The following is a 26,053-nucleotide window of genomic DNA, read 5'->3' as shown; positions in this document are numbered from 1 at the left end:
GGCCCTTTGTACTTCAAGTGTATAATCTGGTAATAGTGTGACATTGCTATTGTCCACAGTGTAGGGGCCCGAGGTCCTGGCCTTATGAAGGAGCAAATCCCTGTCTCTATAGTGAAGGAGACATGCCACTACCGGCCGAGGTGGGCGTCCAGGATCCGGTGGGCGTGCCGGTACTCTGTGGGCCCTTTCCAGCGTATAAAACTGCGACAGACCTTCTGGTGCGACCATGTCCCGGAACCAGCACTCTAAGTAGGCCTCCATATCAGACCCCTCGATGCATTCAGGCAGGCCCACTACTCGAACGTTGTTCCTTCTATTGCGACCTCCCGCATCGTCAGCTCGCTTCTCCAGGGTCTGCAGTCGGGATAGAACTTCACCCATTTGGGCATACAGTTTACGCTGCCCAGGCCCTATTTCATCCAGCTTGACCTCCGTCTGCCGCACCCTGTCGGACAATTTGGCATGATCGGCTTTCAAGAGTCCTAAACCGGTCGCCACCTGCGCTATATGCTGTTGCAGAGCCGCTCTAGTGTCCGTTATGGCTTGCAGGATTTGCTCCACCTGGTGTTGCGGGAGTAATCCAGGAGGAGCAGCCGCCGGGTCTCACGTTCCCCGCTCTGTCTCCGGTTCCCCGGGGTTTCCCCATGGTCCAGCTCCGCAGGCACAGCACAGCTCAGGAGGGAGGGGCCCCAGGCACATCCGAGGTGGCTCTCCGCTTCACGTCTCACAGTGGGGGCAATAAATGAATGGGCGCAGCAATGATGTGCAAGCACTACAAAATAGCGGGGGCAAAGACCTGAGTCGGCAGTCCGCCAGCCGCTCCTTGCGAGACCCCGCAGTGTTCTCCGCTTTGCCCCCCGGGGGGGGGGTTAAGGACGTGGTGAGCAGTGACACAAAACCGCCACTGCTGCCCTCTTGCACAGGCACACACAGACTCAGCTGCAACACGATACACCACCCCTGCTCAGCCCTGTACAGTTTTGGCTGCCCTGCTCCGCTCGGTGCAGCAGACTCTGGGAGGCAGCCTCTCAGACCAGCTCAGTCCAGGGCGGGACCTCACCACTCCGCTCGGCCTCTCAGAGGTGACCGTGCCCGTCCTCACCAGCCTCCGTCGTCTTCAGTGCTCCCCTCGGTCCCGAATCGAGCCCCGCATGGGGGCGCCGCACCTTCTCACTGCCGTTCTCGGGTCTCAGGCGAAGCTCAGGCGTCACTCGCTCCCCTTCTTCGTGGCCTCGGCCAGGTCTCCGGGGTTTTGCTTAGGCCCCTGTCACTGCGGGCATACACCTCCTCGCTGCCCAGAGGGGGGTCTGCTTCAGCTTTCCCTGGTCGCTCTCTCCTGGGCTCTCTGACCTCCACTTCCTCCACTCAGGTCAGACCGTTATGCTGGGCACGGATCTACGCCGTCGTCTTAGCTGTGCGCAGTCCAGAGCGCTTCCCGTCGGGCTCGGCTGCCCACCCTCATCCAGGTAGCAGTTGATTGCAGGTCCGTTCCGGGGATCTTCTTGCTCCCAGGGTGGTTTTCAACAGGCATCTAGGTCCCGCCGTCCTCTGGTATCCCGCACAGCCCCCCTCACAGCTCACCGCAGGCCAAAAGTCCAGGGCTCCTGTGGCAGCCGGCAGATTCACTCCGGGGCAGCTGCCGGTCCCGCGCCGCCCCTCTGCCGAAGGGCCGCTGCAGGGCGCCCGGCCGGTACCACCCTTGCAAGTCTTCCCGGCAGGGCCCAGCCCGGCGCACCACCACAGCTCCCTCCATGCAGTCTGGCTCACCGGGGGTCCACACGCTGTACTCGGGGCCAGCAGTCCTTCCGTCTCCCCCTCCAGTCCACCAAGTGGGCCTTCCTCGCAATCGACGACACTCTGCCGGAATACTACGTCGCCATTGCCGCCATTTTGATCAGCGGCCAGGTCCGGACTCGGGATCTACTCCGGGACTCCGGGGCACCCAGGAGGCACCTTCCTACACAGCGCGTGCAGGGGCAGCCCTCGTTATCCCATCGCTCAAACAGGAGGAGGTTTGGGGGGCCTGGGTAGCCCCCAAAACAGGATAAACAGCGGGGTTGGTGTGGAGCTACAGGCTCACACCTCTTCCTCCATCGGCTCCGAAGCCACGCTCCCCAACACCGGACAACTCATGATCAGGAGGGGTGGAATTCTATATGGTAATTCTGCTTTATGTGACTCAGAATAAGGCCTACCTACCACAACCCACCAGTTCCAAAGGATGGAGACACTACACCACAAACACAAGGAGATGATGGACGGCGCGCTGAAACTTTTCAGACGCTCACCCCCAGTCATAGATTTGGGTTGAATTCATCATAGTTCTTTAACACACTGCCCTACCCCAGTTCAGACCCAGCCATATTCAAATCAGTCTTGACCATGTGCCTCATGGGACAGTCCAGCCCGAACTGCCAAACTAGGTCTTCCCTGGACCGGGAACAAGCATCCTGGGACCGGTTTCGGGGTAACACCCCTCATCAGCCAGGCTAGCTTGAATCTAGTGGCTAAGTGAGAAAGTGACCCACGTCTGGACATACCCTGCCAACTTAGGGCAAACAATGCAAACACAAGGAGATGATGGACAGAGAGCTGAAACTTTTCAGACACTCACCCCAAGTCACAGATTTGGGTTGAATCCATCATCGTTCTTTGGCACACTTCGCCACCCCAGTTCAGACCCAGGCATATGCAAATCAGTCTTGACCCTGTACCTCATAGGAACAGTCGAGCCCGAACTGCCAAGCCAGGTCGTCCCTGGACCGGAAACAAGCATCCTGGGACTGGTTTCGGAGTAATACCCCTCATCAGCCAGGCTAGCTTGAATCCAGTGGCTAAGTAAGCAAGTGCAAACACAACAGTGATGGACAGAATGTGGATCAATGTCACACATTCACCCCAGTCAAAAGATCTGGGCCCAAATCCATCGTTTTTCCACTCCACACCACCCTGGGTTAGACAATGGCGATATGCAAATCAGCGCTGACCCTGTGCCCCATGGGAACAGTCCAGTCCGAACTACAAAAGCCATGTCCTTCCCAGAACGGAAACAAGCATCCGAGGACCGGCCCGGTTTCGAGGTAACACCTCTCATCAGCCCGGCTAGCTTGACTCCAGTGGTGTGGAGTGCCTGGGACTCACGTCTGAGCATCCCCAGTACACTTAGAGCGGTAATTGCAAACACAACAGTGATGGACAGAATGTGGATCAATGTCACACATTCACCCCAGTCAAAAGATCTGGGCCCAAATCCATCAGGGTGGTGTGGAGTGGAAAAACGATGGATTTGGGCCCAGATCTTTGGACTGGGGTGAATGTGTGACATTGATCCACATTCTGTCCTTCACTGTTGTGTTTGCAATTACCGCTCTAGGTGTACTGGGGATGCTCAGACGTGAGTCCCAGGCACTCCACACCACTGGAGTCAAGCTAGCCGGGCTGATGAGAGGTGTTACCTCGAAACCGGGCCGGTCCTCGGATGCTTGTTTCGTTCTGGGAAGGACATGGCTTTTGTAGTTCGGACTGGACTGTTCCCATGGGGCACAGGGTCAGCGCTGATTTGCATATCGCTATTGTCTAACCCAGGGTGGTGTGGAGTGGAAAAACAATGGATTTGGGCCCAGATCTTTGGACTGGGGTGAATGTGTGACATTGATCCACATTCTGTCCATCACTGTTGTGTTTGCAATTACCGCTCTAAGTGTACTGGGGATGCTCAGACGTGAGTCCCAGGCACTCCACACCACTGGAGTCAAGCTAGCCGGGCTGATGAGAGGTGTTACCTCGAAACCGGGCCGGTCCTCGGATGCTTGTTTCGTTCTGGGAAGGACATGGCTTTTGTAGTTCGGACTGGACTGTTCCCATGGGGCACAGGGTCAGCGCTGATTTGCATATCGCCATTGTCTAACCCAGGGTGGTGTGGAGTGGAAAAACGATGGATTTGGGCCCAGATCTTTGGACTGGGGTGAATGTGTGACATTGATCCACATTCTGTCCATCACTGTTGTGTTCGCAATTACCGTTCTAAGTGTACTGGGGATGCTCAGACGTGAGTCCCAGGCCCTCCACACCACTGGAGTCAAGCTAGCCGGGCTGATGAGGTGTTACCTCGAAACCGGGCCGGTCCTCGGATGCTTGTTTCGTTCTGGGAAGGACATGGCTTTTGTAGTTCGGACTGGACTGTTCCCATGGGGCACAGGGTCAGCGCTGATTTGCATATCGCCATTGTCTAACCCAGGGTGGTGTGGAGTGGAAAAACGATGGATTTTGGCCCAGATCTTTGGACTGGGGTGAATGTGTGACATTGATCCACATTCTGTCCATCACTGTTGTGTTTGTAAGTAAGCAAGTGACCCACGTACGGGCAGTGCTTAATTTGTAAACAAAGAAGTGCAGGTGCTGAAAATTTAACCAAGGAGGCCACAGCTCACATCTTCCTCGGGTGAGGCCCACGTTCAACACTCTCACTGCCTCAGTCTCTATCTTCTAACCTCGATCTGTTATCTGTACCCCAAGTCTTTGCTCTAAGAGTCTTTCCTCTCACCTCTCTAATTGTTTATTATCATCTTTGTCACACCTGGCGTGTTACCTTATTCCATGTATTTCTGATTTGCCCCCTATTCATTCTAGCCCTGCCCTTTTTCCTCTTCATTGTTATCCATGCTCTGCTCTCTCTCTCCTCGATTTTGGCTTTTTACTATCACTCTTTTTTAGCAGTGATTAGCTGTGTGTCCGTTTTATCATTTTCCTGCTTTTTTTTCCTCTGTCCTGTCCTCTACATCCTTAGATTCTATCTTCTCTCTTCTTAATGCTCTCTTCTCCACATCATGGCTGCTTTCTCTTTGTATATGATTTGCTCTCCTTTTCTTCTACTTAGCTCCGTCTTATCTCTCTCCTCTCCTGTTGTTTCTTTCTCCTCTTTACTCTTGCTCTCTCTCTCATCTATAACACTGCTGCTGCCTGTCATGCCTGTGGTCAGCCTGTACATGTCCCTGCTATTTTGAACTATGCGTTTTCCTGTTGTCATTCCTAAAGAAGTGGAAGATGGTGTGTTTTACTTTCTTACCTACACCGAGTGCAAAAACAAAACGTACACCAAATGAAAATGCTTTTTTTGCATATATTAATCAGTGCGGTATGACTGGGTTTATTGCAGAACAGACAACTGCTCGAGCCCAGCAGGTGATGTCACTGCTAGTGCTGCCTGTAATTAGTAAGTCCAGGGATGTGGTGCCTACTGGACTCAAACACGCTCAGCAATTACCATGCTGCGGCGCAGCGCACAGATTCTACAGGTGACACCATGGCGCACAAAAGTTGTGTTGGTCCACAGCCTCATCGAGCACGTTGAGGATAGCAGCAATGCAGGGCTGCAGGATATGCTACTCTGGCTACGCAGCAAGTGGAAAGTCCACACTTACTTTAGTTTATTCCTCCTCAAGAGCCCTCACTCCCAAGTTTCAAATGCGCTCTCGCAGCTTCCTAGGCTTAACTCCGTCATGAGCCAGCCCCCAGTTACAATTATCCAATGGGACGCTTAGGCTCAGGCAGTGGCAGGATGAAGCAGACTTCGGGGAATGGAATGCAAGCCATAGTTTGTCGATGACTTCTTGGTTTTGTGATCGGCATGATGACAGCATCACTAACGTGGTGATACACAATCATACCTGCCTGGACAGGCGTATGCTGGCCTGCCTATAAACATTTACCAGCCAGTCACCATGCAATGTATGTTATTCTTTTTATTTTGAATTTGAACAATTAACATTGAGACCTGCAGGCTCAGTAATTGTAGTCCCGGCCCTGTGAAAGAAGTGCCGGTGCTGAGCACCTGCAAGCACCTGCTCAAATTAAGCACTGCGTACGGGCAAACCCTGCCAACTTAGGGCGAACAATGCAAACACAAGGAGATGATGGACGGAGAGCTGAAACTTTTCAGACAATCACCCCCAGTCACAGATCTGGGTTGAATCCATGACCCTTCTTTAGCTCACTTCACCGCCTCAGTTCAGACCCAGCTATATGCAAATCAGATTTGACCCAGTACCTCATTTCATCATGAGGTAAAAAGGAACTCAAGTTGTCCGAGTGGTGCCTGTGATGCGCGAAACCAGAGACTGAAAAATACAACTGCTGCAAGGGTGCGCACAGAGGGGCATATTTACAAGCTCCATTCGCTACGGGAATGTCAGTTTTTATGACGTTCCTGTGGCAATAAGGGCTTTTCCTTATTTACAAGGCATAGTTAAGCCACTTAACGTGGCTTAACGCTGCCTTGTAAATAAGGCCCCATTTCACCCTATGCTTAGCGTGAAAGGGGAGGGCAATGGGTGTTGCAGTGGGAATTCCACCGCAACACCCATTGATTCTGATGCTGCCCCCTATTTACAAGGGCGGCTTAAATAGGAGGCAACACCAGAATTAAGACCAGGGAAAACCTGGTCTTACCCTGTCCCAACGAGGAGAAATGTTTCATTTCTCCTTGTTTTTGTTGTTTTCATGTGTGCTGCGTTGTGCAGCTCACATGAAAACAGCAAAAGGCCAATCATTGTTTATGTACAGGAAGGTTCCCCTTCCTGCACATAAACTATTTTTTTAGGTCTCGCCTGTCGATGCGCATGCGCATCGAGCTTGCGAGACTATTGCGGCTTAAACAACCTTTAACTAACAAGCAAGGAATCGTGGCGATTCCTTGCAGTGCCCGTGACTTTTAAGCTCAATGCGCATGTGCATTGAGCTTAAAAGCACGTGCACATCAGTTCCCTCAGCCGCAATCGCCGTCTGTTCCCTCAGCCGCATTCCTCCGACACCTTTTGAAGTGAAGCTTAGCTTCACTTCAAAGGCCCCGGCTTCTTCACACCCACATGCCGCTCTCCCCGCTCCGCCCCCTCCCGCGTCTTCACACGTCTCACGGCCGGCAGGCCGTCTCGTATTTCTCCTCCCTCCCTCGCCTCCCTCCCTCAGCACGGGTACAGTCGGGACCACTCTGTGCGCTTGCTTTTGGATTTCACAGCACTTTCCCAGTTGCCTTATTAGCCACCCGGGGTGTCACCAAAGTGCCTTGATTAATGCTGTGGCAGTGGAGAGGGGTGCCCCTGCTGTCACAAAGTGAATCACATTTTTCAACTTCTCGCCCCAATAGTTCCGCTCCCCAGCCTCTCTCCTGCCCGTCACTTTCCACCCTCGTTGCACTAAAAGCGAAAGTAAGTAAAAGCGCCTCGTTTAACAAAGCCCTTTACTTCCTGACCAAGAGAATGCCCGAAAATACAGGTATTTCAATGCAGGCTAGTCATGTCTTGCTCCCAGCACACAGTGTGCTCCTAAACATACATCTCTTCTTTGCTGCTCCTAAGTGTCTATCAGCGTCTATACCCTATGTCTTTGCACCCCTCCCTCCCCTGCACACCATCCCACACGGTCCCCAACTACCCCCAAAACATTTTAACCTCAGTCTGCCACACTTCCTCTCTCTCTGAGCCTGTCTCTTCTGCTATCCCAGAACTCGCGAACAGGCTCCTCTCCCCATGAGTCTTTCCCACTGCCCTCCCTACTTGAGGCCCTCAGTTCATCTCTTCCTCTCCTCCTGCAAAACTTTCAGGTGAGTTGTATCTCCCCCTGCCATTTGCTCTGGCCCCTCCCACCTGTCCATCAACCTTCCGGTGCCCTGGTGCTGCAGTCATAGCTAACTCTTGCATCGGCTCTTGCTGGCTATCGGCTTATTGCTAAATTAGCCACCTCTTTCTTCATTCAACCCTCAATTCCGTCATGATGTGGACCTGTTTCACCCTCACACAATCTGCCCTCTCTTGCCCTCGGTGCCTTTCAGTTACTCTCAATGTCCCAGTCATTTAACTCCTTAACACATACGTAAAAATAATTGCCATTTATAACGCCAATAGCGCCAACAAATACAGACCTACGACATAAGTAAAACACATTGACCTTTACATGCACAGCCACTGAAAATGAATTTGCATTATTTCTGCAAGTGTTTTTTTTATGCCGTTAGGAAATATTTATTTATATTTACGTTTCCAGGCCGTAGTTGGGTATAAGTTCCAGGAACCGAGCAGATACTAACTTTTAGTATTAACTTTCGATAAAGTACATCTGCTGCTTTGAAGTTTTTTTTTTTTGTTTTTTTTTTTTACCTGAGTCCAGTATTTTTTTTAAGCTTTCTGGTCGTGTCTCATATCCTGAAGAATACCACATTTTTCCAGTTGGTAATTTTTATTTAATGCGGTGTGATGGGAAGAATCATTTGTCTCTTTAATGAGTAAAGAGTGCCAGACCCATTTAAAGAAGTTATTGCCGAGTAGATATATTAATCAATTGGCTGTGAGCCTACAAAAACATGACATCCACCGCATCCACCACCACCGCATCCACCACCACCACCACACCCACCACCACTACATCCACCACCACATCCACTACAACCACCACCGCATCCACTACAACCACCACCGCATCCACCGCATCCACCACCACATCCACCGCATCCACCACCACATCCACCACATCCACCATCACATCCACCACCACCACCACATCCACCCTCACCTCCACATCCACCATGACATCCACCACCACATCCACCACCACATCCACCACCGCCACATCCACCACCACCACATCCACCACCACTTCCACCGCATCCACCACCACCGCATCCACCACCACCACATCCACCACCACTTCCACCACCACCGCATCCACCACCACTACATCCACCACCACATCCACCACAACCACCACCCCATCCACCACCACCACCGCATCCACCACCACCACCGCATCCACCATCACCACATCCACCGCATCCACCACCACCGCATCCACCACCACATCCACCATCACCTCCACATCCACCATGACATCCACCGCCACATCCACCACCACCACATCCACCACCACCACATCCAACACCACCGCATCCACCACCACACCCACCACCACTACATCCACCACCACATCCACCCCATCCACCACCCCATCCACCACCACATCCACCACCACATCCACCATCACCTCCACCACCATCACGTCCACCACCGCCACATCCACCACCACATCCACCACCACTTCCACCACCACCACCGCATCCACCACCACCACCGCATCCACCACCACCACCCCCACCACCACTACATCCACCACCACATCCACCACAACCACCATCCCATCCACCACCACAGCATCCACCACCACCACCGCATCCACCACCACATCCACCACCACCGCATCCACCATCACATACACCACTACCACCACATCCACCATCACCACCACCACCACATCCACCGCATCCACCACCACCGCATCCACCACCACCGCATCCACCACCACACCCACCACCACTACATCCACCATCACATCCACCACATCCACCATCACCTCCACATCCACCATGACATCCACCACCACCACATCCACCACCACCGCATCCACCACATCCACCACCACCACCACCCCCACCACCACTACATCCACCACCACATCCACTACAACCACCACCCCATCCATCACCGCATCCACCACATCCACCGCATCCACCACATCCACCGCATCCACCACATCCACCGCATCCACCACATCCACCGCATCCACCACATCCACCGCATCCACCACCACATCCACCGCATCCACCACCACATCAACCATCACCACCACATCCACCATCACATCCACCACCACCACCACATCCACCACCACATCCACCATCACCTCCACATCCACCATGACATCCACCGCCACATCCACCACCACATCCACCACCGCCACATCCACCACCACTTCCATCCACCACATCCACCACCACTTCCACCACTACATCCACCACCACATCCACCACAACCACCACCCCATCCACCACCGCATCCACCACCACCACCGCATCCACCACCACCGCATCCACCACCACCGCATCCACCACCACATCCACCACCACATCCACCATCACCACCACATCCACATCCATCACCTCCACATCCACCATGACATCCACCACCACATCCACCACCACCACATCCAACACCACCGCATCCACCACCACCACATCCAACACCACCGCATCCACCACCACCACCGCATCCACCACCACCACCGCATCCACCACCACCACCACACCCACCACCACATCCACCACACCCACCACCACATCCACCACCACAACCACCACCCCATCCACCACCACCACCACATCCACCATCACCTCCACATCCACCATCACCTCCACATCCACCGCCACATCCACCACCACATCCACCACCATCACATCTACCACCGCCACATCCACCACCACCACCGCATCCACCACCACCACCGTATCCACCACCACCACCACCACCACATCCATCACCCCATCCACCACCACCACCGCATCCACCACCACATCCACCACATCCACCACCACCGCATCCACCACCACATCCACCATCACCACCACATCCACCATCACATCCACCACCACCACCACCACCACATCCACCATCACCTCCACCACCACTACCACCACCACATCCACCATCACCTCCACCACCACTACCACCACCACATCCACCATCACCTCCACATCCACCATGACATCCACCACCACCGCACCCACCACCACTACATCTACCACCACATCCACTACAACCACCACCCCATCCACCACCACCACATCCGCCGTATCCACCACCGCATCCACCACCACATCCGCCATCACCACCACATCCACCATCACATCCACCACCACCACCACATCCACCACCACATCCACCATCACCTCCACATCCACCATGACATCCACCACATCCACCACCACCACCACCACCACATCCACCACCGCCACATCCACCACCGCCACATCCACCACCACCACATCCACCACCACTTCCACCACCACCGCATCCACCACCACCACATCCACCACCACCGCATCCACCACCACTACATCCACCGCATCCACCACCACATCCACCACCACATCCACCGCATCCACCACTTCCACCGCATCCACCACTTCCACCGCATCCACCACCACCGCATCCACCACCACATCCACCACCGCATCCACCACCGCATCCACCACCTCATCCACCACCGCATCCACCACCACCACATCCACCATACCCAACACCATCACTTCCACCACCACATCCACAACCACCGCATCCACCACCACCACATCCACCACCACCACATCCACCACATCACCACCACATCCACCACATCACCACCACATCCACCACATCACCACCACATCCACCACCACCCCCACATCCACCAACACATCCACCCCCACATCCACCACCATCGCCACCACATCCACCATCACCACCACCACCACATCCACCACCACCATATCCCCCAGATCCACTCACCCTCAACACCTCACCCTCAACCCCTCACCCTCACTCACCCTCACCCTCACTCACCCTCAACCCCTCACCCTCAACCCCTCACCCTCACTCACCCTCACAACACATATTGTGTTACAATAGGTGTCACATTTGCGAAAGATAAAACTATCTAGAGATGTAGCATAACGACCAGAGCTGCCATATAAGTCACGTAAATACAAAACATGTTGCATTCCAAATGCTATAGGTGTCACTCATCCATTTGCAAAACGAAAAATGTCAAACTCTTCTATTGCGAGACCTATTGCATTTTCAATGCTTGTTTTAAATGCTGTTTTGCAACTTCTATGTGTGCTGCATTGAGCAGCACACATAGAAGTTACAAAACATCATCCAGCACTCAAATGACTTTCATATTTCCCTATACTAATTCAACACTAATCCTTTAAGGGTTCCGGAGTAGCGTGCTACTTGCCGAAAAAGCGCCTTGATGCCTCGTCAGGGGTAGTAAGCGCTATATAAATGCAATTACAATAAAATTTAAAGGTTGTTTATGTGCCGGAAGGGGGACTTTCCTTCACATAAACAATCTTCCCCTGCACGCAGACACCCTTGCACCATAGTGCCTGCATTGGTGCTAGGCAGTTGGGTGTAGCGCCAGCGCAGGGGGAAATGCAGGGCTGCACCATATACTTGTAAATATGGTGAGCTCTGCGTTTCTGAAGTGGCAGAGTGAGGCGTTAAGCCAGGAAGGCTAACGCCTCACTCCACCACTTCCCTTGTAAATATGCCCAGATCGTCTTATCAAACACCATCTGACAGCCCAGCGGTGGAGCAGCCAATGTTTTAGGGACACATAGGCGTGCAGACTGCAGCACCGGGCAGGTGCATGAGTAAACACAGGCATCGGGTGTGTCCTGTGCACACAGCGTTCTTCTAGAAACATGAATAGGCGCAGGTGTGCAACCCACTTCGCGCATACACAGGGATGGGCGGGGCGGCGGGGGGTGGCCCGGGCAGGGCAGTGCTGCTGTTCGCACGGTGCTGCTGATTCAGAGATAGGTCTGGGCCCAGAGGTGGGTCCGCGGCCTGACAGGATCAGGATGTCCGGGACTGAAGGCTGACGCTGGCTTGTGGACAGCAGAGAGTATAAATGCGCAGCTTGCCTATGCTCGGTCTCCAGTAGCCGACAAACTGGGACAGGTTGCCCTCTGCCCTGAGCATCGCCCGAACACCGCAGGTAAGACAGGTGCCGAGTACGACGGATCACTGAGTTGAGAGTTCGCTGCATAGGAGTGTGCATGGCCTAAGATTCACAGGACCGGACAGGGCAAGCCTCGCGATCATATTTTTATAGGAAAAAAGCATATTTCACAATGCACGTCGAGTCTGGAATTGCCCAACCAATTTGGGCTTAAACAAAGATTTTTATCAATATCTTGCGGTGATTTCTGCAGTGGCATGATGCAAAACGATGCCCCCTGTAGATTGGAGAGGAGCCCCCCAAACACTCGTAACTCGGGATATTCAAAGGCCTTGGGCTGGGGGGGGGGAGCTTTGAATAGTGGTGGGGGGAGCCAGGACCTCTTGGTGTCATCTCACTCTCTCTGCGCGTCCATCCTGACAGAAAGTACACCGAAACCTCAGTATGAACGAAATAATAAATGTAGTCAGGGCTACACAACAGTAGAGGTCGCTGCTCGCTTTGAACTTGGTCATCGACATCACTGGCACTGACTGGCCGAGGTACCAGTCATTGAGGTAGCTGCTCAGCAGAATGGGGAGTGGGGACTATCAGGGAGCACCTGCGTAGAGAGTCGGACAGCCACGAGCCGCCCTCAGCCTCTCTTAACTTTACACTGTCCTCAGCTAGAGCGGGAGGAGCTGGCGCTGCTGATCCTTGTGTAGCGGCAGGCGGGCGCATGCGCCGACGGTCAGAAGCTCGGCCCGGGGTGATAAAGGGTACACTGTTTCAAATAGCTTTCACCCTATGTAAAAACTACATTTAACCAGAGTAATTTTAAGCAGTGTGTGTCATTATTTTTGCCCGTATATTGACATTTTAATGTTGGTCTCACTGTAGTTTCTGCAGACTCCAATGTGAGATATGTTCATGGTCACTAAATTTGACAGTCGCATTTTTTTGGGGCCTGGCGTCAGCCAAGTAATTTTTATTTTACTGAAACTATACGTATAATATTTTCATTTCTACTCTCGGTGTCTCAAAACCAATAAAAATGTGTTTATCTAAAAAATGACACTTATAATAAAATTCCTTACAGTGGCTTTCAGTTATCCTTCTTCAGCCACTGGGCTCTTATTTTGTCAAGCAGATATTTATTCAGTACAGCATATAGCATGGGGCAATGAGTCAACCCACTTTAGTCATTAGCGAACTTCACTGCCAGTAATCGCATGTTATCCCTTCACAAGAACTCATCGACACACAATATAGTCTGTATCAGGAGCTACTATGGCAATGTGTGCTTTTTGAGACTAGGACTGATGCCCTTCGCTCTCTTTTTAGAGCTGCCCTCTTGGCAAGGCACTCTCCTCAGTGGTTCGATTAGTTACCCTCCTTCTGTGCATCTCCTTCTCTCACTATCCTAGTCTCTCCACACAAACACACACAGCTTTCCATCTCTTAAAATGTCTTTGCCCTTGCAAACCCCTCACTTTCCCTTCTCCACACCCTCTTGTGCTCTCCTTTCTCACACTCCTTAAGATCCCTTGCTTTCTCTCATTCATACCCATTTATCTCCTGTTCCTCATAAACTCTTTCAGTTGTTGATCTCTCACAGCAATGCACATCCAAAAACCAAGGATGGGTGTGTTTTATGCTGTAACTAGTGCAAAAACGGAATGAGCATTTTTCAGATGTACACTGGTGAAAAATAGGTGTATTCCTCAATTAGGCAATATTGACTTACAAGCCCTACTAAGGATGTCGGAGGAGAAAGCTCTAGGCAGGATAGAAGACCTAAATAAATGCACTGAGGAGTTCAAGAAAAATATGAAGATTTAGAGATGAAAAGGTTTTGGCACATTTACAAACAGCTGGACTTTGTATTGTTTTTTTAATTTTCTACCTATTTAGGAGCAATGGTAACCTACCAGGTCAGTGATTACACCCTCACCACGCACACAGGAGACATCCTCTTCAGGATGGTTTTGAACGCGAGTGCTCCAGGCTAAACCTTCCATGGTTCTGGGGCCGATATGAGTCGGCACATGTTTTAACTTCTTGATGTGCCATGGTCATGGATCTGTGGTTGTTCTGAGATCAGACATGGCTATGGAATTACCATGAATCTGGGCATATGATGAATCTGCCCACCAAGGTTGCCCAGACGTGTGTCCCGGGCTCACTGTGCCACTGGATTCAAGCTAGCCTGGCTGATGAGGGGTGAAACCCCGAAACCAGTCCCAGGGTGCTTGTCTCTGGTCCAGGGAGGACCTGGCTTGGCAGGTCGAGCTAGACTGTTCCCATGAGGAACATGATAAAGACTGATTTACATATGGCTGGGACTAAACTGGGGTGGCATGGTGAGCAAAATAATGATGACTTAATCCAGATCTCTTGACTGGGGTGAATGTTTTGATTTGTTCTGCATTCTGTCCAACATCTGTGTGTCCTTTGCTCCCTATTATTTTCTGACACCCTTTCTTCCTCTCCAGCTGATTCATGCAGCAATTACTGGTGCCCTTGGTTCCTCTCCTTTGGAGTCATGCAGCCTTCACCTACACCTATACATTACTCATTCTGCATAGACCTATGCATTCTTCACCTATACTCTTTGTTCCTCTTCATTGGACCCACCCCCACCAACACATTTTTTCCCATCTCAAACCATAGAGTCTTCACTTCACTTTTGCTCCTATGAATTGAAGTCATGTAGCTTGTGTTCCTCCCCACATAAACCCTGCAACATTAAAAGAACCCTCAACTTTGTGGCCTCTCAGTGGGCAACATATAAGGTACAAGCTTGCCAACATTAAAATACTAGGACAGACGTATGGTGTGACATTGGGGAAAGCTCTTGAAAAGAAGAGACCAAGCTTCCTGCCAGTCCCACCAGCCATCCAGGCGCTTGAGACCCTCTGCTCGTCCATCTAAGGGGCAGAGTTGTCCGTGTACAGGGCACCTCCCTCAGAAACTCCCCACCTCAAGACAATAACTATGAGAGTGTGTGGTCCCTCATCCCTGAACTCCTTAAGCCTCGCCTGGGGTACTACCCCATGCGCCAGCCTTTAAAAGATTTCTGAGGACATGACGCTTCACACTCACAGAAGCCTTCTCTTCACACCAAGCAAGCGCATGGCTCAACCTCTCCCCTCTCATGAAAGGACCTGGCCCCATGCAAACAACCCTATAGGGACCGTGAGCGGACAAGAAAACGATTTCTAGCATTCGTACTCTCTATTCTGCATATCTGATAGTTCCTGGAGGAAATGGCTAATAGATGTCAATTTTGGAATATACAAAATAAGTAATTAAATAAATAGCCTTTAGGGGCAACCGGTCTTCCGCTCTGTAACAGTCATGACTCTTTCATTATGCATTCAATCACAGATAAGCCATACAGCCCTACTGGCATTCTGTACCCTTCTGTGGTTATTACCTGCTCAGCTCTTACTCACACGCAATTTTCTTGTATATCAAAGATGGGCCGCCTCTCCGACACTCAATTTTCCTTTCCAACTAAGTTGCTTAGCCTTGAGCTTCCCACTTTTCTCACCATGATAGTTCAAAGTTGTAGTTTATTGAAACCCCATTTTCCTCTCTAGTGAAGCTGTTTTCCTCTCCCTGGGTACCATACCTTCCAGACTCTCACCCTATGCTCTGTACCGCATGAGAGACGTCTATTCCTGACACCCTACGTTTCTCCCCAGGGAAACCATGCAGCTCTCACTGACCCTCTGCTGCCTCCTCACGGGGGTTGCGCTGGGAGACGCCGCGACAAGGAAGCCCAAGATGCCGCCAGTAGCCGATGTGAAAACTGAGGACAAAACCTCGCAGCCTCCGGAGAAAAAAGACCAGGAGGAACCAAAGCGTGTGACCACCCCTCAGACACTAGCACGAGGTGAGTGACGCGCAACCAGCGCATGCTCAGTGCGGATACCAAGTAGACTTGAGATGAGTGATTGGAGATGAGTGATTGCTCACTAGAGAAGAGGTTTCCTACAGGAAGAAGTGCATATAGTAGAGCTGTATATACTGCAAAAGCCACAGAGGATATGGGGACCAGGACTGGGGGGGTGGTGCACTGCACTTAATGTCAACCAAAGAGAGGTGGTCTGGGGCACATTTCCCCAGCTTGCTTTAGGCCCAATGGCACCTTTGCTATGCTACTCGCATCCTAGGCCTGCATGGAGCATCTACGTTGGTTGAATATTTCTAGGGAGCCCCCCCCCTAAAAAAACAATTTAACCAGCAGGCCGAGCCAAAGGAGAATGCGTCCAGCTTTGTGACCCAAGGCAGGACTGGGGTGAGAAGAGGGCAGGATTGCATGTCCTGCTCAAGGCACCCGGGCGCGTGTGAGTGGAGGAGTGCCATGCAAAGGCCTCAGGCACCTGAAATAATAGGATGCTACTACGCAGCGAGCACTGACTCGAACATTCACATTTAGCTTTTTCTGAGGAATGGAGCGAGAGTCCCACTTTAGAAAGGTGTTTTACTCAAGTGAATCTCATTGGTTACCGCCCCTCTCTCCTATTCCACAGTGCACTATCCAGAAAACTCGCACAGCTCCACTCCTCAGTGGTTTCGTATTGGCAGCAATAAAAAGTAGGGTGCACTGAAAACCTTAAGTTATCCGAAATTGTTAACACTTTCTGTTCAAAATAACCTCTGGGGCACTTATGCTTAAGGATATATATACAAACCGTTCCAAAACATCTTGTCCAAGTAAGCTGATTGAGTATAAAAGTGCTACTTCTCAGGTAAAGTGCTGGGGAGTGATATTCCTGTATTACTCCAGTGTTGCAAGGGCCAGGATGGAAGAAATGCTCCTTAAAACATGTCAATTATTTACAACAAGGGGTGGTGAGGGACAGAGTCTCTGAATTAAGCAGAATACTCTCACCCAGTCAAGAGATCAGGGCTAGATCCAACACCGTTTTTTAGCTCATTGCACCATCCCAGTTTTAGAACCTGGCTGTATGCAAATTAGTCTGTTCCTGTCCCAGTGCATGATGGGAACAGGGCAAACCAAACTACAAAAGCCAATTCTTACACTGGGAAGGAAACAAGCTTCCGGGGGCCGGTTTCTGGCATTACAGCCGTCTTCGGCCCGGCTTGCTTGAATCCTGATGGTGCAATGAGCAAGGGACTCATGTCTGAGTATACCCTTCCACGCTTAGGGTGGACAAAATTATTTACAACAAGGGGTGGTGAGGGACAGAGTCTCTGAATTAAGCAGAATACCTTAAAACATGTCAAGGCAGAAAATTGAAGGAAGGTGTGTAAGGGTCGACAACGACATTGAGCACTAGTAGTAGTCCATTGAAGGGTCTCTCGCTTTGATCATTACTCACTCCACCCGAAGCCCACAGGGGGAGACACTAGAGTACAATCTGCTCATATTTTGCCAACTGCCAGTAGATGTGGCTGTTTGCTTCCTTGTGGAGGCATTGTCTCTTTAGGCGGTTTCCTTTTACATGGTTTTTAGGTTGTGCATGGAGGATTATTTTTCAGAACCATGATCCTCAGTCTTGGGTTTCAAAACTAAATTAGGAGGGGCAGACTTAAACCGCAGATCAGAAACCTTCAGGAATGTTTTTTTTTTAGCTTTCTGGCCGTCGAGCCTTCGATCAACTACTATCAATTTTGGAGTCTGTCATTGAAATTAATGATTTGCTGCCAAATTACCCATGCATCTGAAATCTCCAAACTGTGCAGGATTGATAAAAAATGTTTCAAGAAAATCAGGACTAATCTAAGTTTAAACTTTCCCCAGAAATGTGCTAAAACATACATGCAGAACTTTATTAAGGCCTTGCACCATTACTGCCATTACTAAGTGATACAAAACGATGCAATGGTCTTTACTGTCCAGCAGAAAAAGTACTGTGTATGTACTAGAAACGTGCCATTATCTCACTACATAAAGCATTTTGCGTTGCTGTGCATCACAGGGGTGTCACTGGGCGATCAGCACAAACCCCAATACATTTTGACGAAAAGCCAGATCTCCAAAGCGTCAGGTTTGCGAACAACTGATGCCTCCTTGAAGCAGGCATTAAAAAGAGGAAATATTTCTCAAAAAACCCACATTGCATGTGTCCTCAGTACACATTCAACTTGTGGGATTCTTGTGTTTGTCTAGACTGATGACAGCATCAACTATGAGACATAGCCGTGCCGCATTTCTCCTCTGCACAATGCAGCACCGCACACATTGTAACTGTGCTTTGTTGCATGAAAAATATGTATATCCGACCCAACGTGTTTTGAAATATCAATTCAAATCAAATTCAGAGCATATCTTGGTTGTTTCAGCCAACTTTTGAAAATAATCAAGTGAAGCAACTGAAACAGAAATAACTGCAGAGGTTTGGAGGAGATTAATACTTATGGTATAAGCAAGTAGTTGCAGTTGGTGAACTTTGAAAGTGGTGGGTCACAAGAAAAAATCATAAAGTACCATCTGAGACAGCCCAGCAAGCCAGCATGACGGTCCCAGAGGGGATCTACTCCAGGGAGATCTTACAATTTGTTTAAAAAAGGGAGAAAAATGATGACCAAAAAGTAAAGTTATATCACAACATATGTCAGATGTTATTTTAACGTACTGCAGCGGAGTGTGAAACCCTTCCTAAAATGCATTCCTGTGACTTCAGTCTCACTGAAATGGTTGAAAACGACCCTATGCCCAACAATCTCTGATACTGATTCAAGTGATAAAGTGGACGAGAAAAAATAATGTTTTTCTATTACATTTCCCACCAGCACAGATGCATTTTTTGGGGGGCTGGAGCTACTTACCTTTGGGGGAGTGTTCAGTGACGTATACTGTCATATTACCATCAGACCAAAGGTTGTGTTATGGAATTTCACTGATGTCATCATTATGAAAATCAGTAGTTTAAAACTTGATTTCAGAATGCAGTGTTGGAAAGAAGGCTGTGGAGATATGCAACATATACAACACCATACTAAGCCATGTTAGAAATCTGGTGCTTTCTTGCACTGGGCAGGGCTCCTGGCTGCTTCCTAGCCATACTGGCTATGCCCAGAGCAGCAGAGCTTTCACCTCAACCATACATTTTATAAGCATGTAGCGCATTTATAAGGCATGTAACACTTGTAAGTAGTATTACAAATGTCAGGCGTCTTATAGATGTTTCAGAAAACTTAAAAATTCTGCACACTTTCGAGTTGCCCTTTCGTATCTCCACACAAAGGACCTAATTTCCAACACTGCTAAATGTGAATGATTGGCACATTTTTACTTCAACAATGGCACTGACACCCTGGCACAGGGACAATGCCAAGTCTCACAGGAGACCTGTCCAAGCCTCTGCATGCCTTCATGCAAGGAGGGCTCCTGATGTGCCTCACATGTGGCTTTCCATTGGGCGACCTAAAGTAAAGTAAAGTAAAGTCCACATTTGTAAAGCGCGCACAATCACCCGTAAGGGTCTCTAGGCGCTGGGGGCCGTCGGGAAGATTAAGCGAGCTATTGCCCAGAGTCACATGGTGCTGGGCTAACCTGCCGCCGGAGCCGGGGATCGAACCGTGGTCCCCAGATTCCAGCGTCAGGCGCCACACCTCGTAGCACTTTCCTGGACACCTCTAACAGAGCCAATCAGTGTTGACTGGCCAGCTGATTGGTCTAGCACTGCAGTGGGCACAATTATAAGCCTCACCCAAACTATTAGGAACTGTTCAGGTAATCTATGCCGTCTCCTATTTATATTTGATCTCGGTGCTTGTAATTTTGTTTTTTTCTTATAAATGTTGAACTACAAATACCAGAATGCAATAGCAAACCGACATGGGAACAAGCTACTTAAACCAGACATGTTACAACGGAGGGCGAATCCATCTCTAAATTATAATACACACTCCGATAGTTACAAGCAATGATGCCTTCACCTATACATCATTATGGGAGCAGTGTATGTTGCAGTAGCGAGGATGGGCATAGAAGGTATGTCTGGGAAAGGAGCATAAGATAGGATGGTATTGTTAGCGGCAGAGGCCATCACTGACCCGCAGCTCCTGTTATTTATGCCCTAGTGCTCACTTAAAAAATACAAGTTGAAGTGATCTTTAGCATAAAAACAGGTGTTGCCCATCTTTCACCTCATGACGTCGATGCTCAGTTACTTACATTACAGTGTCTTACACATGTGCAAGTAAGCCCTGCCTCGACTGCGGACACCTCCGGACACATATGCCTACGTTTCAGCTGTGAATGTGGGAGTGACTGCAAAATGTATACTATTCACTTCAAAATGGGAAAAGTTTAAGGAAGGAGTAAGGAGAGGTATAGGGAAGATTAAGCAGCGTTTTGGAGGAAGTACGAATGCACTTAATCACAAAATAGTATGCTCATTGCTATTCACAAACCACTATCTATACTTACTGCAACGCAAACGCACCCAACACAGTCGGTATGGTACTCCAACTCACCCCTGCAGGAAGTCCAGCACCACGCAGGGCCATCCCTGGTACTGCAACATGCTTCGATATAAAATAATGGATGTAGAGACTTAAAATTGAATACCATAGGAAATAATGCTAAAATAAATAACTGTATTTAGACTTTTTAAACAATATTAAAATTAATGTTAAAAATATATTTAAATAATAATTAAATACTTTATTTAAAAATATTTTAATAACTTTTTCAATGTAAAAATAGATGTAATCATTTAAAAAATAAATTCTATATATCATCTTTGGTGACTTGTAAAATATAATAAAAAAATATAAACATTTAACTTTAGCTAGGTATTTTTTGTTTAAATCAATCTTTTGAATTTTTTTAATGTAATATATTAAACTCAATTGAAAATGTAATGAAAAATTAAGTTAAAAGTGCTGTAATTTTTTTGTTCTGCTGTTAATTTACATTAAGTATTATCATCAAATATTTGTCTTTTTTTTTTAATAAACTTGTTTACTTTTCCCTATACTTTACCGTAGGTAGATCTCCTCACTGATGGCGAAGACCTCCGTTTATGTGTAAAGTTACAAGTAGTAACTTCACACGTTAACTATGCTCCACTCCCTGAATTCGGGGGGGGCAAGACATGCAAGTCTACACTTTGTAGTACATTTACACTTTTAAGTAGTGAACAGCCATAAGTAGTACATTTACTATAAAGTGTAAGAGTAAATGTGACCATGTAGTTTTACTCACTTTAACTTTGTAACAAAAATGTCACTACAACTATCATATACAAAGATCAAAACTAAACACCTGCACGACGCTCAAAGGTGGTTCACGGAGGACCTCAAAGCCCTGAAGCTGGGCCTCAGGCTGGCTGAGCGCCGGTGCCGTTGCGATTACGCCCCCGATATGAAAACACGATTCACAACCTTGCTCAAGAAATACAAATTAGCGGTCCTGCAAGCTAAGACCACTTATTTCTCAAAAAAAATTGCTGACTCCTCCACCAGAACCAAGGATATTTTCTCCATCATGGAGGAACTGTCAAACCCTGATAGGGTTACTATTAAACCCCTTCCCTCCTGTGCACTTTGTGACTCTTTAAATCTTTTTTTTTGTGGAGAAAATCGCTAATGTCAAGAACAGCATTCTTTCTTTGACCCCGTCCCACCCCCCTAGGCCTGACCCTTCCTTGCTCTCCTCCGACTCTATGCAGCTGACTCAGATTCCTTTAATCTCGGAGACGGAGCTTTCTGCCCTCTTAAAAAAGGTTACCTCCGGATCCCCCACGGATTGCTGCCCTCCCCTGATCCTCCGTGAGGCCTTTACAGCCTGCCCTTCCCCCCTTTGGCACTACTGAACAACTCTCTCTCCTCTGGCCTTGTGTCCTGGTCATTTAAGAGAGCAGAGGTTGTGCCCATTCTGAAGAAACCTACGGCAGATCCCACGTTTATGAGCAATTACCGTCCTATATCCCTCCTCCCCTACCTCAGTAAAGTTATTGAGTCTCATGTCACCAACATCTTGAGCACCTTTATTGAAGACTCTCATTTCCTTGACCCCCAACAAGCTGGATTTCGCCCCAACCACTCTACGGAATCTGTCATACTTTCAGTTATGGAGGAGTTGTGGAGAGGGGCTGATTCTAACACCTGCCAGGCCTTGGTGCTCCTGGACCTGTCGGCCGCCTTCGACACGGTCGACCATAACATCCTGGTCGACCGTGTCGAGGAGGCTGGCATCCGGGGCACCGCCCTTAACTGGGTCCACTCCTTTTTGAGCAATCGCCGCCAGGCGGTTCGGCTCTCTCAGTTTTCTGCTGATGAGGTCGAACTAACCTGCGGCGTCCCGCAGGGCTCCTCTTTATCTCCCCTTCTTTTTAATTTATACCTCACCCCCCTCATCCGGTCTTTACGCGGCAGCGGTGTCACCGCGTTTAACTACGCGGATGACATTCAGTTGGTCTTCAATATTAGTTCCTCGGACCAGTCCATTGACAACTTCCAAACCACTCTCTGTCACATCTGCGACTGGTTGGGGGTGAACCATCTGAAACTCAACCCCGACAAGACAGAGTTACTGCTTCTCGGGGGGTGCCAACCCTTGGAAATCCACTTTCTGGCCCACGAGGCTGGGCACTCCCCCCAATCCTGTTAACTCTGTGAAAAGCCTCGGGATCATCATTAGTAACGACCTTACTATGAAGGCCCAGATTAACGCGGTAGTCTCCTCTAGTTTTTTTCAGTTAAGGAAGATCCGAAAGATTGCACGCTTCCTGACCACCGAGGCTCTCACCCTGGTTTTGTTGACCCTAGTCATCTCTAGGATAGACTATGCCAACTCGCTTTATGTTGGCATACCGGCCTACCAATTGAGGAGACTACAACTTGTACAAAACCAGGCGGCACGGCTGATCTACCATCAGCCTAGACACCAACATGTCCGTCCTCTGTTGAAATCGCTCCATTGGCTCCCTGTGGCTGAACGCTGTAATTTCAAACTGGGATGCACCATCTTTAAATCCCTTGCAGGTACAGGCCCATCTTTCATTTCCTCTTTACTTCATCCCTATGTCCCCTCCCGTGATCTTCGCTCTTCTCACCTGGCCCTACTCCGGACCCCGACCTTCAAACGTAAAAAACTAGGTGGATTAAGGTTCTCATTCCTTGCCCCGCCATATTGGAACGCCCTCCCGCTAGGCCTGAGACAAGCCTCTTCTTACACCCATTTTAGGTCCCTCCTCAAAACCCATCTGTTCCGCAATGCCTACAACTAATGCTTTAGCTCCTCGGACTGTCTGTTTCCTTTTGCTTTAGCGCCAAGAAACCGTTGGGTGTTAGCTGCGCTTTATAAATTTCTTTTACATTACATTTTACATTACATTACATCATATAGTTTCTTCTGATGTGTAGTTATAATTTTATATTGGAAATATGATGACATGATTCTCTTTGATTATTCTAGATGGCAAGTACCATGTCAATATTTTCTAGCAATTCCTAAATGTCAGGTAGGACTTCAAATGGAACTTGGGAGGCTCGCTTCACATCCGCTATAATAGTTGTCTACATTGAAAGCCGCTTCTTAACTCCTTCGCCAAAACATGGTTACTCCGTTCGTAGTCCAGGCAGTATAGGTGCCTCTGTAAAGGCAGATTTCTACTAGATCTAAAGGGCAGAGAAGGTCTAATCTCGCTTTAGGTGGTTAGGTCTCTTCTAGACCTAGATTGTGTGGGTGTCTTCTTGGCATGACACAGAAGTGTAGGTAACTTCTAGATCTGACAGTGTCAGTCTGTTCCTCATGCCAAGATGGTATATGTTTTTTTTAGCAAGCATAAATTATAATATTAATCTTTTTTCTTTCTGCAGGATGGGGAGACGACATTGAGTGGGTCCAGACTTATGAAGAAGCTTTGGCAGAAGCAAGAATAAAGTAAGAAGCACATCTCTGTGTATTCCTACAACTTAGGTGGTCTTACATCCACTAGCTTGAAATAGTGTATTCAAGATTTCAAGGGGCATCCTGATATGGGTTTTTGTGGTTTTTGTGGTTGGGGTTGTATACAGTCTGCAGCTACACAACAAACATCCCTCTATATCATCCCAGAAGGTATCAAGATAACCCTGAAATGGGTGGCATTACTCCATCATTTACAGGAAGACATTATTCTACACCGTAATCCATGAGACAGCAGCCTGTTTCCCGACAAATAAGACACTGCACCTTCTCTTAACATATGCAAGATATCACATATTATGTTCTCACGTGTGAGACACTGGGAACAGTCTCCCTAATATGCAATGGGCCCTTTTCATAAAGGTACATTTAGTTGTATCCATACGTTTACAACCAAATGTACCTTTTTTGTGCCTGCTAGGAACTAAAGCATTCCTTGAGGGCATACATTAATTTACGAGTACAGAGTTCTCAGTCAGGACCGCTGATAAAACTGATCTCATAAACCCCACCCAAATGGGCGGGTAGTGGGTGTTCATGTGTGTGGTTTGTCTTGGAAGTTTGGGAACGCCGACAAGGGGCATTTCCAAACTGCGATCCAACCCCTTCCTACTCTTGAAATAGAGATTTACTTCGGTAATGGGCTGGAGTTACTCTCCTTTAAGAGTGGGTAGGGGAACTTGCACATTTTGTGGTGGTGTAGACGACATACTTTCTTCACAGGGAAAACAATATTAAAAGTTTGCGTTTGCACGTAGAGTTCAATTTTCTCTGTGTGGAGTTGTGTTCTATGGAAAACTCCATAGAGTGGGTACAAAAGCTCTTTAGAATAGTCACATGATATTCCCAAAAGTATGCTTGGAAACCAACATCTGACACAGCTTTCCAGGAGTACTTCTGGGAATGTTTGTGAATTCCAAAAAGTAGTACATTTGCACCCGCATATAGATCTCCAGTTGCAGCCTTCATGCTTTTTTTGTGAAACAGACACAATAAGTCACCTTTACATTGACTAGTACTAGTCTGTCTTCTGTTAAAAACGGATGACAGCCTAGGCCTACCTTCTTCCGTGAATAGTAAGTGCTTCTTAGACTTTAAAAAAAAAACTCTATGTGCTGTGCAGTTATACAACACACATTCCAAAATGTGCCGAGGCACACTTTTCCTTCACACGTGGTTGGCACAGGCATCAATTCTCTTCAAGTTCTTTTCTGATGGGTAGTTGTGAAAGATAAGAGTAGGAGTATGCCATGCAAAGTAGAGGTGGGTAATAATACACAATATCATGATCAGTATTAAAGAGACCTTAAAAATAACTTTGTCCGACTCTCACACCCATATATATAAAATATCCTCATGTAATGGAAAGATTTCCAGGCAACAGAAAATAGGGCACGCAGAAATAAAGAGACAGGGTTTAGACAAACAGGTTTCTCCATACCATCTCGGGAAATTTAGCACCATTTGTAGAAGAGGTATCAAAACGCTAAACCTGACAAAGTGTCCAGAGCCATCAAAGTAGCTGCAATAGGGGATGTACTAAATAAAATATGCCAGCAAGTGTGTCCAATGTTTTCTAGCCTTCAGGAGGAGTAGGGAAAGGATGCTCATATCGACCAGCCCATTTTG

At 48.8% G+C, this 26,053-nt stretch overlaps 1 protein-coding gene across 1 annotated transcript in view; it reads left to right on the top strand.

The window, feature by feature from the left end:
* Positions 1-12,363: 12,363 nt before the first annotated feature.
* The window catches only part of LOC144823150 (anterior gradient protein 1-like), a 34,062-nt gene continuing 20,372 nt past the window's right edge, over positions 12,364-26,053 (top strand). Inside the window, exons 1-3 of the mRNA XM_078681403.1 lie at positions 12,364-12,585; positions 16,239-16,429; positions 24,337-24,400. Of these exons, the coding sequence (XP_078537529.1) occupies positions 16,246-16,429; positions 24,337-24,400 (248 nt within the window). The 5' untranslated portion in view covers positions 12,364-12,585; positions 16,239-16,245. The remainder of the gene's footprint in view (positions 12,586-16,238; positions 16,430-24,336; positions 24,401-26,053) is intronic.

The sequence above is a fragment of the Lissotriton helveticus genome, chromosome 3_1 (genome assembly GCF_964261635.1).
Source record: "Lissotriton helveticus chromosome 3_1, aLisHel1.1, whole genome shotgun sequence".
NCBI lineage: Eukaryota > Metazoa > Chordata > Amphibia > Caudata > Salamandridae > Lissotriton > Lissotriton helveticus.
Note: the sequence above shows the minus strand (reverse complement) of the source record. Positions and strands in the feature narration are given on the sequence as shown.